The following is an 18,699-nucleotide window of genomic DNA, read 5'->3' on the forward strand; positions in this document are numbered from 1 at the left end:
GGTTCAAACTGATTCATTACTATATTATAACTCTGATCATTAAAATTGTTCATTCGTATAAAGTATATTGTGAAACAAGCATGACTAAGATGCTCTTCGAAATAAGCACCATTAAAGTATGAACATTGAAAATATTAAGCCATTCAAGAATAATACCATTAACATTATTAATCCATTTATGCCTAGCGTCTAGAAAAAAGGCATTGGCAAACAGCGTAGACCCAGATGAGACGCCGCATGATGCGGCGTCTCATCAGGGTCTTCGCTGTTTGCTTAAAGAAATTTCTGTGAGAAATATTATAAAGATAGAAATAAATATACCAGATATCCCTAATATTGGAAATAAATTGATCCAATTTAGAAGGATGGGAGAGTCCACTATGCATAAATAGGTTAATCTATCATGTAAAATGACAACCAATTATGACGGAAAACGATTGCATTTGCATGTTTTGCATCAGTTTTATTCTCTTTCAAGTCGCATATTGTAAAATAATTTGACGCCATAAAACTTTTCGCAGACGACAATCACAAAAACAGTTACACAAGTCTGCGTTGGCGGTGACGCCATTAACGTTATGCACTACTCTGTTACTATGTTAGGCAAGTCAACCCAAACCGGATATCAGCAATAGCAGGTCTGTAAACTGGAAGAAACATGTGAAGTCGTTGTTTTATTTTGTCAAAGTCATCAAAGTTGGTTGGTTCTAATATGCACGTGTCATGTTCGCATTTTGCCACTCAGCACTTTAAATAAGCAACCAGGATTAGACTGGGGAACTGAACTGAAAATTTTTATTAGGCCTCAACGATTTGATGGAATTTCAGCCCCACATTTGGAGCGAGCGATCGTTATTAAAAAAAATTCTTCTCATCTGTGTTCGATACTAGCACAAAAAAATAACTTTAAGTCATCGTATACATATTTGATGCACATTTTTGCCACAGCCATTTAGTTAATTGTCTCTTTACAGTCGTATAATCAGTAAATGTCGTAAATATGTAGCACTAACGAATAAGAATGCCAAAAAGCAACACATCGTCTTTAAAGAAATCAGATACGGGGCAAAATGTAACACGCAGGCAAAGATAAAGTATTTCATGTTTCGAATTCTAGATTCGGAAAATCCGACGAACATCTGATCAATTTGTTGTAGCGGTAGCAAAGACAAAAACATAAAATGACTGACTGGTCATCTACACGCTTTACGATTCGCGTGTCATTAATCTTACAAAAAGCGACGGCAAAACATTTATTCAAAGAGGTTTCATTATGCCATATTTGAAACAAACTTTGTTAGACTGGCCATTTTAGTATCCTTTACTCTAAGCCATTACGAGAACCTAAGGTATACATTTTAACTTTTTAAACGGAGTACATAATATTATATTGCGCTAAGCTGAAACGCTCTTACAAAATAGTTAGTTTTATTCATGTTTTTATTTAGATCTAGTATTTTTTAATGATTCTTTTTTTTAAATGCGATGAGTACAACCATGGGCGCCTCTAATAAGAGTATTTATAACTAGTTGTGTTTTACCCACTTTCCCGTCATTTTAATAACTGCATTCATGTTTCTAAAGTATCAGTCTCCACTTCTGACTAAAAATCGCAAAAAGTTAATCGATTTTGAAAATATGCGTCCACTTTCTTTATAATAAAAAACACACACACCTTTATAAACCTTGAGTTGAATCATTACAGCAAATGGTTTGGAAGAGGTAGGAAATACATAAACCATGATTACTATATATCACGCTAAGCTTAATATCAACCAAGGGACGACGTAATCCTGAAAAATGACCGGCATTAAACCGGTTCCGATTCCTATGTTGTTGACAATTGCTAATTGGATATTTGCATGACATCGTTTTATCACCGTTAGATCCCATTTACTTGTTTAACGGTCGTCAAATGAATACAGAGGAAAACATTAGCGTTCGTCCGGCCTTCTGATTGTGAATATAATGAGTGTAAGCAAGAGAGCTTCGTTCTGGGAAAACTGGGCTTAATGCATGTGCCTAGGATGTCATCCCAGATTAACCTGTGCAGGGCGCACTTGCTTATCAGGGACGACACTTTCCGCTAACATTGATTTAATTTTGTTAAGAAGAAGCCTCCATTAAAACAAAACAAATCCACAAAAGCAGAGAGCGAGGTCCAATATAAGCCTGTGCGTATGGCGCTGTGCTTGAATCGTCGGACGTACAGAAGAACAAATGAGAATACTTATTTATTGGTAAACCGATTAAACATCGAACAGTCGTAAAATGATGATGATTTTTTTAATAATAACGATTTCTCTGTTAAGGTCTAAAGCTGTAAAAACACTGAAAATATGTGATGCACGTTTTAAAACATTTTAAAATCTCTGCTCATCGACGAAGCTTACATGTATATCAAAAGTATTTAATGCGTTTCGTAGGCACAAAGATCGAACTAGTCTGTACCATCACACGCCCCGCTTTTTAACTTTCGGTTAAACGAGTTCGATCCAATGTTACCTTAGCTCGAGTTATATATCCGGGTCTGATTCGCCAAGTCGTGTTTTTAATAACGAAATACGACCAACAAGGCTACACAGCGTCATTTTATCATATAAGTATGAGTATATACAGATTGTCGGAACGAACAAGTTTTACTTACGATATATGTGTTTGCTGTGATTTATATATGTACCAAAACAACGATTTAAATGCGGTTGCTTATGAATTTAAAGATGTACAACAACAAAACCACATTAAAAACACACAAACCTATACAGTCTGTGAGAAAATCATTCAATAAATGATTCTTAGTGGATAGCAACGCAATGCCATCTTTAAACATGTTGTTTTTTAATAAATCATATGTATGTGTTCTCTATGACCATTATTGACATTTATAAAACGACGATGATATTGCCATAGATACGTGTACATACTATACAGCCCTTAATGTTTACGGCGCAAGATGCATACAAAGGTGCCTCTGTCGCCATTTTGATGTCATTAAAAAAATAATTTTCAAGAAATAATTTTATTGTTCTAAACGCAAACAAGCCAGAAAAAAACGCATCACCCATTACAGCAAACCAAATACGTTTTACAAAAAGGTGCAACTTAAGGAACATAGAAGCACTAATTGGCGTAAACCGATGTCTTTCTTTCTGTACTTTAAGAAGTTGAAATGCTATTAAAATTAAATTGAACATCTAAAACATGGTTCAATCCACCCGATACGACTCGGGCTATACTGTTCAAGAGGCTTTAGGTTAACGGAGTTACGCCTTAAAAACAGGCAATGGTATTACCATCATAGCATTTGATATGTGGTTAAAAGGACTGTCAACCGCGATTGACGTAAAAAGAAAAGTTTTAAAATACCGCATTTTTTACAATTATTAGTTTATAGTGATTAAAATATCACGACTAGTATATTACATTACTTGAAAAAAGTTGTAAAGTTTTCATATTTTCAATATATTCGAAATTTTACTGGATATGTCTACCAGGTAACTACCACTTAACTGTAAATAACCCAAGTAGATTGATCATCATCGTCACGTGGTAAACCCAGGAATGGAAATTGTGCATGCGTAGTGATTTGTATACATTTTATATATAAAATGATAAATCTACTTGCGTTATTTATTGTGTGCATATCGTTATGTCACCTATTTTCGCGGTGTACTTTCGATTTCACATCGCGAAATTTTATTACCGAGTATACTGAAAATATTAACTTGTTTTAAGTAATGTTATATACAAGTCGCGATATTTTAATCAATATAAACTAATAATTGTAAAAAATACTGTATTTTAAAACTTTTCTTTTTTCGACAATCGCGGTTGACAGTCCCTTTAACTTCTAGATAACCGGGCTCAAAGATCTATAAATAAATAGTTCATTTATAGATAAAGAAGGAAAAGTGATTAGGCTGTGGTATCTAAATTTTATTTACGAAAGAACGACTGACTGACTGACTGACTGACTGACTGACTGACTGACTGACTGACTGACTGACTGACTGACTGACTGACTGACTGACTGACTGACTGACTGACTGACTGACTGACTGACTGACTGACTGACTGACTGGCTGAATCTCTGACTGAATGAATGAATCTCTGACTGACTGACTGAAAGAATGAACTAATGAAAACATGAACAAATAAATGAATGAACGAACGAACGAACGAAGCAATAAACGCACGGACGCACAAACGCACGCACAAACGGATGGATGGACGGACGGATGGGCGAATGCAGGAATGAATGAATAGATAGATAAATAAATAAATAAATAAATCCGGAAACCATTTTACTATTTCGAGTCACTGTGACCTTGACCTTTGACCTAGTGACCTGAAAATCAATAGGGGTCATCTGCCAGTCATGATCAATGTACCTATGAAGTTTCATGATCCTAGGCATAAGCATTCTTGAGTTATCATCCGGAAACCATTTTACTATTTCGAGTCACTGTGACCATGACCTTTGACCTAGTGACCTGAAAATCAATACGGGTCATCTGACAGTCATGATCAATGTACCTATGAAGTTTCATGATCCTAGGCCTAAGCGTTCTTGGGTTATCATCCGGAAACCATCTGGTGGACGGACCGACGGACAGTCGGACCGACGGACCGACGAACCGACGTACCGACGGACCGACGTACCGACGGACCGACATGAGCAAAACAATATACCCCCTCTTCTTCGAAGGGGGCATAATTAATAAATGAATGAATGAATGAATGAATGAATGAATGAATGAATGAATGAATGAATGAATGGATGGATGGATGGATAAATGAATGAATGAATGAATGAACGATCGAATGAATGAATGAATGAATGAATGAATGAATGAATGAATGAATGAATGAATGAATGAATGTTCCGTTCACACTTCTTGGTTGTTATTATTTTTTGTATTGCATACTTGAATATAATTTAACTATCAACAAATCCATAGTGTTTTCAAAATTATGAAAGATTCACTTTAGTATGTATAATATTCAATCTTAAAATGTTCCAAGTTCCTTGAATATAATAAATATTTATATTCAATATTTCACTTCTTTATTGAGTTCAAGACCTAAAAGGGCGTTTTTCTTTCATTATTTTAAATAAATAATCGAGAAGATTGCGATACCGTAGCTGAGCCAGGTTATCTAGAGGCTCACCCCATACCAAATGGTATGATGGTAATACCATTGCCTGTCCATACAGCGTAACTCCGTTAACCTAAGGACTCTTGAACGGTATAACTCGAGTCGTATCGGGTGTCTTATCTGTGAATCTGTGATGTACAGACGAGTCGACAATAGCGAAATTCCCTAATAGCGGCACAAAATAATAGTTAATGTTAATATATTTCTTACCGCTTTCCTAACATAAAATATGATTATGTAATAGTGCCAACTTGTTATCCGAGCTTTAAACCGAATTCGAGAAAATAAACTATTTCGAAACAATAATCTGTATTTCTAAACGTTTGAAATGATGCAGGCATTCAATCGTAAGCATCGATTTGCACGTGTCGCATTGCATTTAACCCATGTATGCCTCGTGGACTCTCCCATTCTTCTAAATTGTATCAATTTATTTCCCAAATAAGGGATGTCTAGTATATTTATTTCTATATTTAGAATATTTCTTACAGAAATTCCTTTAAGCAAACAGCGCAGACCCTGATGAGAAGCTGCATCATGCGGCGTCTCATCTGGGTCTACGCTGTTTGCCAAGGCATTTTTCTAGACGCTAGGCATACATGGGTTAAGAAGACAATTTGATAGTTATACAAAAGTATAGACATATTATTGGATACATGTTTATAAAAGTATCATCAAAAATGATTGAATGAATCCATTCTTTATGCGCGATGCGTTTCTATTGCAAAAAAGCGCATTGAAATCAAATGGGAACATTCTTTTTAACCTTCGAAATAGGCTATTTGGTTATTGTATGTTCCGCATGTGACCACATAAGTCAGTTAAAAAAGATGAAATTGTTATATAATTAAATAATTATATGAATCGTTATGTGCCAGAAGTCTAATATTCATTACAATTTGTTATTGTAATTCCATTTAGTTATATGTGGAGTTAAACTTACAACATATTAGATCTAGTGCATGTCACTATATCCAAATATTCAATTGAAAATGATCTTGATATTGTCATATTATTGTAATGAATACGTTATTTGCTTGAATTATTAATACATTTCACACGGCATTGGTATCTATATACAACGTGTTTGTACAAAGATATTGGTCGCGCTCTGCGAAAAAGGGGTTTAATGAATGTGCGTAAAGTATCTTCCCAGATTAGCCGACACTTTCCGCCTAAACTAAATTTTTACTAAGAAAATACTTTCTTTAAACAAAAACAACTCATAACAGCGGAAAGTGTCGTCCATGGTTAGCCTGTACGGACTGCACAGGCTAATCTTGTGCGACACATTACGCACATGCATTAAACCCCTTTTTCACAGAGCATGGCCCATACACATCATCATGTGTATATTTTGGATTCAGAGATCTTACGCATCTCACATTATTCAGATTGATGGATTGGTCTGGACAAAAAGTTATTGCGATTATAAAATATCTGAATGCAATTTTGTCTGCTGATCATTTGATAGTCCTAAACAATATAAAGGAAGTTTACGTAGACAGGATAAAAACAACAACAAGCGTCTTTCATGTATAATTATTGTGCGTTTGATAATAAATGATCCGATGTGCGTAAGATGTCGCCGTGGTGAACCGCAATGATATGCAATTTGTTTTCAAGTAAAAAACTATTTTGTTAATCAAAATCGTGCAAGGCTGTATTTTGATCATGCCGCATTCAGTATGAAATAAACTGGGGAAAACCCCACTTGTTGCATCAATTATACAAAACATCAGCGATATTTACACTGAGATGCAGAACAATTCGTATTAAAGCAATAGTTTTTTGTATTATTTTATTTTAATATTATTAACGTGTTTTTGCCTGATTTTTACCATATTTATAGTATGCAGTTCATAAGTCTCATCAGCAATGCGACCACAGAAATAGTCTCATTGACTATTTCGAAATTTAACCCATTTTTGCCTAGCGTCTAGAAAAAAGGCATTGACAAACAGCGTAGACCTATATGAGACGCCGCATGACGCGGCGTCTCATCAGGGTCTGCGCTGTTTGCTAAAAGGAATTTCTGTAAGAAATATTATAAATATAGAAATAAATATACTAGACATCCCTAATTTTGGAAATAAATTGATTCACTTTAGAAGGATGGGAGAGTCAACTAGGCATAAATGGGTTAAGTTAAGGGCCTAGTATGCTTCCTTCTATTCCTTATTTTTAATGAAATCCCCGTGCCCACTATCTATATTTACATACAACGTGCCACAGAACTGTCAAAATGTCTTGTGAGACTTGGCAATATCGTCTCATATAGACATCTTATGAACCGCGTCACGCGAAAATGGGTTTAAGCTATATGCGGCCAGCGTAGCTCCAGACAAGCCAGAATCTACCTTGCCCCTAATGAGACCACGAAACCTTGCGTGACTTTATATAATGTGACAATGACACTCACCATCCGACATACCACGTCTTTTCCCCCTCGCTGAAGTTCGCACGTGCCTCTGACATGTTGAACATATCGCCGAGAGTGTCGAAGTCGGTCTTGTAGGGAAAGAACTGACACTCGTTCTCTACCGCATCCAGCGCTCCTTCCGTCTCCGTGTATAGCTTCTTGAAGAACTGAAAACTGAAAGTGCCCATGGCCGTCCAGTTAGCGATGGCGCCCTTTATGAGCACCGGAATTCCGCTGTAGGCGAATTTCCGGATGAAGACCTCCGAAGTCATGTCGGTCTCGATAGGGATGCGGGTGACTCCCGCGCACATGTTACAGTTCAGGATTGGACGAGCGACTTCCATTACGAAATTGTTGTTGTTTAGCACGCATCGCTCCTCCCTGATGCCGAGTGCTTCGATCAGCGTCTCCTTGAAGAAATAGCCGCCGACGGCACTGACGACGCCGACCACTAGAAACACCTTTAACAGATGTTTCCTTAGGCTCTGTCGGACTTTAAGAGCGGGCTTCGAGTCCAGACGTAGAAGGCTAACAATTTTCCCGGAAATGCACTCCAAGGCTGACTGTTTGGATGGCGCGCTTTGGTCGCCTGCTGCTATTAAAGTCTGTTTGATCTCATCTGCTTTCATGCCCTTCGCCTCTGCCTCCGACTTAAGATTTCGAAATTTATCACGAATTTGTTTACGTTTTGCTTCCATTATGTACATGTGTATGTTTCTGCTGAAATAGCATTAATGAGTATAGGTCCGTTTTAATCTGTTAGTTGCTGCGTTAATGCACTTTCTCTCTCGTATTCCGACCAATATCTGTTAATGCACTGCTTCTTTGAGCTTTCAAGTTAAAACCATTTGAGTCGGCGTCTATTGGAAATAAATATTCAACATTTCATTCGGCACGTATGTCGTATCACTAGTAATGAGTGTACAATTAAGCAGATGAAATATAAAGATATCTATTTTCACGTCATGCTGCATTGAACATCGTTCACGTCCATAGTTTAAAGCGCGTTAACTACTATGCCAGTCTAACGTTATCAGAGGTATATAGAGAATATATGGTTGGTGACTTTTGATATCATGTGATATAAGACGAGTCTGATATGGCGTAGGAAAAGGCGAGGCTTGCCGAGCCTTTTCACACGCCATATCGGACGAGTCTTATATCACATGATATCAAAAGTCACCAACCATATATTCTATTTATTATGCCACATTTTAAAGTAAATAAGAAAAGGACGAGTCTTATATCACATGATATCAAAAGTCACCAACCATATATTCTATTTATTATGCCACATTTTAAAGTAAATAAGAAAATATTCACAAAACAAACAAAAACAAACAACCGCTAAATTCATTGATAAATATGCAAATTAGTAGCAACCTGATTACATCCGCTAGCGTCTATGCATATATATTTACACATAAAAAAATAGTTCGAAAGTAAGCAACAATCAATCAAATTTAAACGCACATAATACAAAAACTAAAGCGAGAAATCGAAACTTAAAAGAACAATTTCTGCACTAAAAACACAATACCAATATTTTTTTACAATAACACATTCGACATGTACTTCCAAGAGTACACACCAACCGCTATTTTCAAAGCGAATGTGTAGAGTGAAAATTTCAAACAATAAATACAATAATCAAATGGAACGGGATTTTAACGTAGTGTGCAATTTGGAAGTGATAAGAGTGATTTATTTTTCAACTTGTCCATCTCCGTAATATACGTTTAGTTGTGAGATGTTCACAGTTTTCCCCAAAAAACAGGCCTTCACGTGCGAAATCAAAGTGGGTGGAGAACGTGTATTTCGAGTCGCTGGAACTTCATAATGAAGCTGCTTTTGTGCAATATTCAGCGACGTTACCAGCTGTGTGTTAGACGAAACGAAAATGCTTTGGTTTTGCACCGTGTTTTGAGACTGTCAGGGTGACATGATGGATTAATTGCTGTTTGACTGACAATAAATGAACATGTTTGTGTTTGGAGATAGCCAAGGTTAATATCTTCACAATTGGGAAATCCCAACATAAGTTGACTGCCAGTTTGACCACTGATCTACATAATATCAGTGGGAGAGCATGCTGAATCCCGCAGCTTCTGCACCATATGTTTCCTGTCCGAATAGTTGGTAAGTTTCATTGTTATGTATGCATGCTTAAACACACATGTTTCATTATTTGTGCCATTTTTTTACACCCATTCTCATGCTGATGAACCAATGATCAGTGCCAGTTGTTCTACTGTCGCGAACTGTTTATTCAAAATTGTGGAAAAATGAGTTGCGCACTGTTCGAAATTGTGAAAAAATGAGACACGCACTGTACCAAAATTTGAAAAAATGAGTCGCGCACTGTTCAAAATTGTGGGAAACATTAGTTGCCCACTGCCACTGTTCATTATGATTTCAAAATTGTGGAAAAATGAGTCGCACACTTTTCATAAATTAAATTTTGAAAAAATGAGGCACACGCTGTACAAAATTTGTAAAATGAGTTGCTCACTGTTCAAATTTTTGCAAAAAAATAAGCATGCACTGTTCATTCAAAATTGTGGAAAAATGAGTTGCGCACTGTTCAAAATTGTGAAAAAATCATGTCACGCGCTGTACAAAATTTGGAATAATCATTTGCGCACTATTCAAAAATGGGGGACAATTTTGTGGGGCACTGTTCATTCAAGATTACAAAAAAATAAGTCACAAACTCTTCAAATTGTGAAAACACATGAGTTGCGCATTGTTCAAAATTTGTAAAAATGAGTCGCGCACTGTTCAAAATTTGGAAAAAAAAGGAGTCGCGCACTGTTTATTCAACATGGTGGAAAAATGAGTCGCGCACTGTTCACAATTTTAAAAAATGAGTTGCACACTGTTCAAAATTGTGAAAAAATTGAGTCACGCACTGTTCATAAAAAAATTCACTGTTGAAAACTGTGAACAAATGAGTTGCGTGCTGTGCAACTTTTTTGAAAACATGTGTCGAAAACTGTTCAAAATTGTGTCGCCCACAGATCAACATTGTGACAAAATGAGTTGCAAACTTTTTTTAAATTGTGAAAATTTGAGTCCCGAACTTCTTTAAATTGTGAAAATTTTAGTCGCAAATTTCTCAAATAAGAAAACAAACACATATTCCCTTAATAAGCAAAAATAGCCCCGAGTCCATAATAAAAATATTTTAAGTTAAAAGAAATTCTTAATTATTTTAATATAAAGTGGAGTTTATACATTTTCATTTTGTATTAATAATATTGTGTCTATTAAAGTTGTAATTTGTTCAAGTTGTGCCATAAAAATGTTATTAAAACACTCTATTTTGAAATGTTATCTCCTGTTGGATTTGTTTTATTTTATTATAATATGAAATGTTTTTCTTTTAATGGCAGAAAGTTGCGACCACACATTCCATGGGTGATGATATCTACCAAAATTCTTGGCGGCACAGTTCTACCCTCGTCAGTTGCACTTGTCCGAGTCTTTCTCTGCCTCTCAACCAACTCGAGATATTCCCCCCCCAACTGCATCCCGGCACAGCTTCACATCAACCCATCTAATTAATTTGTCGGAAAGGTAATACTTTTTTGTCGACAAATTTATTTTTGAGAGACTTGTAATTGTTTTATCTGAACATGTTATAAATCTATATGTCATTATATTTATAAAGTTTCAATTTTAATACAAATTATATATCTGGATTTTTATTTTTAACCCTTTGCATGCTGGAAAATTTGTCGTCTGCTAAAATGTCGTCTGCTGAATTTGTAAAATAAGCATTTTTCTTCATTTTTTTCAAAGATAACTATCAGAATAGCAAAGTTTGGATCATCTGGATCCAAACTGTTTGCAAAGGACTTCAAAATTCGGTTCCAGCACTTAAAGGGTTAAAGCAGTTATGCAATGAATGTTTGATGATGTTTTTTCTTCTAAAGGAATCTTTATTTTATTTTCAGGTTGACCACACAAATTTCCTGTTTGGTTGTGGAGATAGAATCTTTTTTTTTTGTGAAAGTTTGATTTCAGACACTTAAAAATTGAAATTGTCATGTATTATTAGGCATGGCAGGCATTAGCAAAACATCTCAATCAAGTATTAATTATTTTACTTTGTCAATGTTAATTCATTGTGTATGCTATTCACCTGTTTGCCTTGCTTTTTATAAGAATGACACAAAAAAGGAAAGCATTTGTAAAGTATTAGTTAATTTTTTTTTATATAATCTTAGACGAGATGTTTAGTGAATATTTGTCATAAATTCTTCTTTAACTTGATCAAATCTGTCATATTTTATTTAAAACGTGTTAAGTATATTTGTGTTACGTTTTAAATGTTTATCATGACTGTTTTAAATTGTGTTCATCTGCAGCCAATGAATGGTAGGCTAGCGGTGCACATTTGTATTTGTTTAATTTTTTTCCATTGATTAATGCTCATTTAATTTATATTTCCCTATAGATATATACTTAATAAAGTGTTAGTTTTGTTTAAAAAACAACTTATTGTTTATTAATCAACTTATTGTTTATTAATGTTCTAACTTCTGAATAAAATATGAATCGCTGTTTGTTTCCATTTAAATCAAAGAAGCGACATACCACGCCTACAAAAAAGTAGTTCTCAGAATGGGCGGGGCTAAAACATGGAACGCTAAAAAAAATCATTGAGTAAACCAAATATGGGCGGAGCTTTAAAACGGATATTGATGGGCGGAGCTTAAAACTGTTATCGGATGGGTATCCGATAACACTTTAAAATATCATGTCAGCGTCTCCAACGTAAATGCGCTGTCGTGGCATAATAAAAAATAATATCGTCAAATCGAAAGTAAATCCGTCTAAGTTGTGTATATTTCAAAGCTTAATATTAAAACTATACCTGCCTACATACCCGGAACAAACATTAAGGTCCGTAATGTAATACTCCGTCCTTTATACCTGCGTAGTAAATAGTATTGGTAAAAATTAAAGGCCGACCTATTGAGATGGCAATTACCACGTACATGTATCTTTTCATCCTTTCGTAAGTTTATTTGCCTTCTATTGCATAGTGGTAACAAGGAACACTGTAAGATTTCAGCTTAAACTTAAAGACCCTGATAATGCTGCGACAGGCAAATAGTCCCCGTCCACTATTTACAATGCATGTGTACTTATGCATGTAAGTAGATAAATGGATTGATCGGTAGGTGGGTTTGTAGGTCTGTCTGTCGGTAAGTTGTTTTGCTGGTTGAATTGAGTCGCGTTCTAAGAAAATTGGGCATAATGCCTGTGCGGAAAGTGTCGTCCCAGATTATCCTGTGCAGTCCACACAGGCTAATCAGGGACGACACTTTCCGCTTTCATGACATTTTTCGCTTAAATGAAGTCTCTTCTTAGCAAAAATCCAATTTAGGCGGAAAGTGTCGTCCCTGATTAGCCTGTGCGGATTGCACAGGCTAATCTGGGACGACATTTTACGCACATGCATTATGTCCAGTTTCTCACAACACGACTCAATTAAATGTGACGTTTGCAACATAAAAAGCTTGAGTAAGCAGCTTTAATAACACAGCTTTTTGTTCATTTTTAACCATCGGAATTAACATGTAAAACAGATGTCACGGTATGCAAACATCAACTGAACATGTTAACAGTTTACCCTTTTATTTAAGAAAAAATATGACCAGGTTCGTTCATTAGCGATGGTTTTGACAGCTGTAACCGTTAATGTAACACACATTCGTAAATCGTTTTAATGGATATCCCGCATTCGACCTAGATTATTACAATTTAAATCTGGTTTCAATAGTATATGCATTGTAGTTAATCGTACAAAGGCGCTAATTGGAATATCTACGTGGTTTCAGTGTGCATTATTTCCGTTGTCATATGAGTCGCGTTCTGAGAAAACTGGGCATAATGCATGTGCGTAAAGTGTCGTCCCAGATTAGCATGTGCAGTCCACACAGGCTAATCAGGGACGGCACTTTCCGCTTTTATGACATTTTTCGTTTAAATGAAGTCTCTTCTTAGCAAAAATCAAGATAAGATGGAAATTGTCGTCCCTGATTAGCATTTGCGGACTGCACAGGCTAATCTGGGACGACACTTTACGCACATGCATTATGCCCAGTTTTCTCAGAACAAAACTCATATATACACAGTCTGATTTGCGTGTATAATGTGTGCATTAAAAAAAAAAGTCATTTACATTCGATATTTACAAATAAACGGCCCAATGTTATGTTGATGTTGTTTCTTCTTTGTCGTTGCTATTTAGTGTTGTTGCTATTTAAGTGTCGTAAAAATATAATAAGGATATAATCCACTGAGGAAATAATTACAAACGGCGTGATAAAACTAAACACGAGTGGCGTAAATGTTTTGGTAGATAAATAATAATTGGCATTGTTTACACTTTTCTAACTTTGATGTGAATTGGTTATCAGTTACAACATTATTTTATAAGTACTCGGTTTAAATTTATCAAACCATGACACTCTAGTAACTCAACCAGGAGAAAAATTCTTGCTACCACCTCCTACTTTTATAAAAACGACACCAATTTTAAACATAAATGATAGCAAGGGTTGATTATCTCCTTTACACCTTTATACTTGTCGATACCACGAATCGGTTATTTCGCCATCACAATTTTGTTTTATAAATCCATAGCACGAATAAGTTATCTATAATAACGACGTCATAAAAGTAAAGTGTTTGTTATTGTTTCATTCCTGACAGTTGAGGGACTACAGTCAGTTTTCAGTTATGAAATGCATTAACCAGGGTGCAGGATCGAAGGGGTTTCCCAAGGTTTACATACGGGCTGGACAGAATTAACACACCGTTAAGAACTTTATTTTTGCAATTATATCAAGTTATTGAAATACATTTGCAAAAGTCTTTAGCGCATAAAAGGCAGTTTTTCTTGCAGTTTGTGTCAATTTCTGAAGAGTTAAGAATAAATACTTGAATACTCCTGAAATCGGTTCCAAAATGTCACGTTGCGTGCAGCCTATCAGTGTACATGAATAACTGTACACCTCGATTTGTTGGCCAAGAAAACAGGCTTTTTTAATAAAATTATTTTGATGTATTTCAAATTGTCATAAGCAGCATAAAAAACTGGCTTATAATGCACTAGTTGTTATTCATAAGAACATTTGTTTTAAAAACTTATTTGAAAAAAAGCACCACGTATCGATGTGTTTACATCCATTTACGTTTAGATGTGAACCCCACAAAGTCACGTGATCCTGCACCCTGTAAACTGATGGTCGTTTTACTCACGATTTCTATCCTTGATGTCGGGTGTCAGGAAGGCAATCGGACCCTCTCGATTTAACTAGCTGCTGGATGAGCCTTCGGCCGTACCACATAGCGCTCCCAGTCCGGCTCGAACCTTCGACATCTCGCTCCATAAGCCTACGATGTAATTACCATGGCACGGAGACTTTGAGCTATTTATTTTGTTATCACGCCGAACTTAATACGCCGTCACCACGAGTTATGTAACTCGTTAACACATTTTAACAAGTATTTTGCAAGGTATTATCTTCATGCGTGATGCATGCAAAATTCGCGACGACTTTAATGGTTGAATCGAACAATAAATTGCACCGAGACTAGGGTGAATGTTGTACCGATGTAATGTAAATGCAAGTTGTAAATACTTCAACATGTTTGGGCGCTTTTTGGGTTACGCTACACATTTGCTCAGGTGTTATTATCAAGCTTCATGTTGTGTGCCAACCTCTGCGCAGAGATTTGATTGGAACCAGCATAACTGGATCAAATACCTGCCTTCATAACCAACCAACCACGTGATGATAACATAGCCACGTAGTACAATAATTTTACCGTTGTTATTTTTACATTTTATAATTTAGACAATTTATTTTTTATTATGAACCTAAACTTATACACATGTTTCAAAATATAAAAATATGATATTACTTTTCATTTTATAATACTTAAACGATAAAAATAGACATACGCGTATTGTCATTTGGCGTTTTCGAACATAAGGGATATTAATGAACGCGAAACGCCACTCAAGAGTAATCTTCAACGATATAAGCGCTTCTCATATTTCTTTTACCGTATTACCAAAGCATAAACGGTAAACAGGAAAACACTTCATTTCAAACTCCATACACTGATTTTCGTAATATTCGGCTTTAAACGAAATCTATGACGGGAAAAATTTCGCTTTTTGTTTTTATAATTAGCGCAAGGAAAAACTCTATATAGAAATCAATTTGGTTTTCGATATTTTGTTTGGGTTATTTGAAAATTGCAATACGAAATTATCATGTTGCCTTTCTTGTTTCGTTTTGTCGAATTCAAAAAGGAACACAAAAAGAAGGTAAACTACGTCGATCTAGCGCGATTTCTGCCTACAACCACAGGTGAAAGTAACGTACCCTGGATAGTATTTTTTTAGGAGCCCAATATATTCAAATAAATATATAAAATCATGTTTAATGAGAAAAAAATTGACAAAGAGCCATGAAAAAAATCCCCACCCTCTGATATTGGAATCATAACAAGGTCATTAACTAGAATTTATCATAGACCTGTCTTCGCGGGCCGCAAAAATGTCAAAAATAGCTTTAGTCCAAAGCATCCCTTGATCCTCCTATGGGCAATTGGACAACGTTTCAAAAAAAGTTAACTTAAAAAAAATCTGTCCAGCTGTAAAGGTTCATGGGGGGGGGGGGGGGGATAAATTTCATTAAAACTTCGCTTTGGTTTTTCTTCATTGAATGTAGTACAATATGGTCAAACTATATATCATTTTAAAGCTAAAGACGGATAGAATAACATAAACGCATTTTTGACATTCAATATTTGTGTGCTTTATTTATATTTTGGTTTAAAACCAATACATTTTTACATTAATTTACAAAATCTCAATCGAAAGTTAGGAAGGATATGCACTACCTTAAGTTGAATAAATACAAAGCTATATACATATACAAGGTCAAGTTAGCAACATTTCACAGAAAATAATTGTCATAAAACAACAAATTAGTTTTTATTCAACTGCCTTTTTTGGATACATATCCTAAACAAAGTTCTAAAAATAACTAAAACGTAACTTTTAAAAATCCAGGTACGGTGGATAATAAGAGTCACAATTCTATTTCAAAGGCTTAACAATTTTGTTATTTACCTCTCAACCAAATTGCAAATTTTAAACCATCTCAAATTGAAATACATTGCAGACGACATCTAAAATTGTAAAGGAATAAAGAAATTGGCAAAACTATTGATTTTATATTTCGATTCCTTCTAACCATTTTGAAAGCGTGGCCATCGCTGTGATCCGTAGAAAAACGTGCAAAACAAATCGGTCAAAACCACGTGCAGTGGTGAGAAAACCGGGTATGTGTATACACATACCTGAGAAAACACCTGTACTTATTTTGACAGTTGTGTGGCAACTAGTAAAACAACTATTAACATTAATCAGCAAGAGATCGCACGAAATAACAGAAATGACCACGTAGAGATATCATCACTTACCCTATTGCAAATATTTTCCAGCTGAAAATTGTCCCCACACGTCTTTTTTAGTTTATTTGTTTTGTTTTTCTGGAGCCGAAGTGCATCTCACAGAATATCCATCCAACTTCCGTTGTTTTCACTTTCGTTATTAAAAACTCCGTTTAAAAGAATTATTTCTACTTTTAGATTGTTTAAAGCGATGTATTATTATATATTATCGATAGAATTGTATACCGTGATGAATTGAACGGAGTTATGTATCGATCTTTCGGTCAGTCTGTAAGCGTACTATTTTATGCGCAATAATATAAGTACAGTGATTCGACAACGATTGTAAACATTGGTGAAATGCTTCTTACATAGTTATTCTTTTGAGTGTTTATGAGGTCTGATCGTGCAGTTTGCAAACATCAAAGGAAAGATTACAATCCAATGCATTTGTCATCGTCAACCGTTTGGAATGTCAATTAGGCGATAAGTGAGTTTTTAGCATGTTTCTTTCTATTTTATTAATTTAAAAATGGCTGCCCCCATGGTGATGAAATGACATGTGTTCGAGTTTTGATATTTTTAGATATGTAAACTTTTTTTACTATTTAAGCGTAACTTGCCCTCGTCAATGTCGATATTATTCACTGGTTATATAATTTTCCGCCGAAATACGTGGAATAAACATGATTCAGATTTTTTAACATAATGTATATTTTAGTGTTAAAATCGCTTTGTAGTTTGATCGATTTGTGGATGTTATGATACGTTGATGTACAAAATTGGTAGCAGTTTTTAGGGGTAAGTGGTTGCATATGCATGCATTATTTATCACGCTTCGTTGTTTTAAAGGAATAGGACGCTAGCTATCGATTAACGGGCAAAAACTAAAAAATATTGTTTGAAAGTCTGTCGAAGATTTATTCGGGTTGACAAACGGACTGGAAATATTGCTTGGTTATCGACCGACTGTGAGTTAACGGCTGGACAGATTTTTTTTAAGTTAAATTTTTTGAAAGGTTGCTTAATTGCCCATAGGAGGATCAAGGGATGCTTTGGATTAAAGCGGTTTTTGACATTTTTGCGGCCCGCGAAGACAGGTCTATGATAAATTCTAGTTAATGACCTTGTTATGATTCCAATATCAGAGGGTGGGGATTTTTTTTTCATGGCTCTTTGTAAAAAAAAATCTCATTAAACATGATTTTATATATATATTTGAATATATTGGGCTCCTAAAAAAACAACAAACAAACAAATACTATCCTGGGTACGTTACTTCCACATGTGCCTAAAACACGGTCCTACCGTGGACAATTTTTCGTCAGCGTAGACAATCACCGTGGTCTGAAGGTGGGTCCATCGTGATGGATCGCGGGGACAGTGGGTGAGCACCGCGGACGTTATCGGGAAATCGATCTCACGGTGGTCCACCGCGATCACGGTGGTTCGCGGTGATTACAGATAAATGTGTAGTTGTATAAACACGTTACACGTACATGTAATTTGATACCAGACTATGAAAGCGATTTTCTGTTTCTATTGTTAGATAATGTGATAATACAGTTTAAACTGCTGAACGTAGACGTCATCAGCCAAGCTCCACCTGTCATAGGTTGTTTCGCCCC

The 18,699-nt window shown here is 35.5% G+C and overlaps 1 protein-coding gene and 1 long non-coding RNA gene across 2 annotated transcripts in view; one reads left to right on the forward strand and one right to left on the reverse strand.

Moving 5' to 3' along the window:
• Window positions 1–18,699, reverse strand: part of LOC127868144 (uncharacterized) — a 39,593-nt gene that overhangs the window by 4,710 nt on the left and 16,184 nt on the right. Inside the window, exon 2 of the mRNA XM_052409765.1 lies at window positions 7,583–8,043. Within this exon, the coding sequence (XP_052265725.1) occupies window positions 7,583–8,043 (461 nt within the window). The remainder of the gene's footprint in view (window positions 1–7,582; window positions 8,044–18,699) is intronic.
• LOC127868145 (uncharacterized) lies at window positions 8,869–12,152 on the forward strand. The gene is made up of 3 exons (XR_008043896.1): window positions 8,869–9,721; window positions 10,978–11,161; window positions 11,542–12,152. It is a non-coding gene; the product is annotated as an uncharacterized LOC127868145 (long non-coding RNA).

Source organism: Dreissena polymorpha, chromosome 2 (genome assembly GCF_020536995.1).
Source record: "Dreissena polymorpha isolate Duluth1 chromosome 2, UMN_Dpol_1.0, whole genome shotgun sequence".
Taxonomy (NCBI): Eukaryota; Metazoa; Mollusca; class Bivalvia; order Myida; family Dreissenidae; genus Dreissena; species Dreissena polymorpha.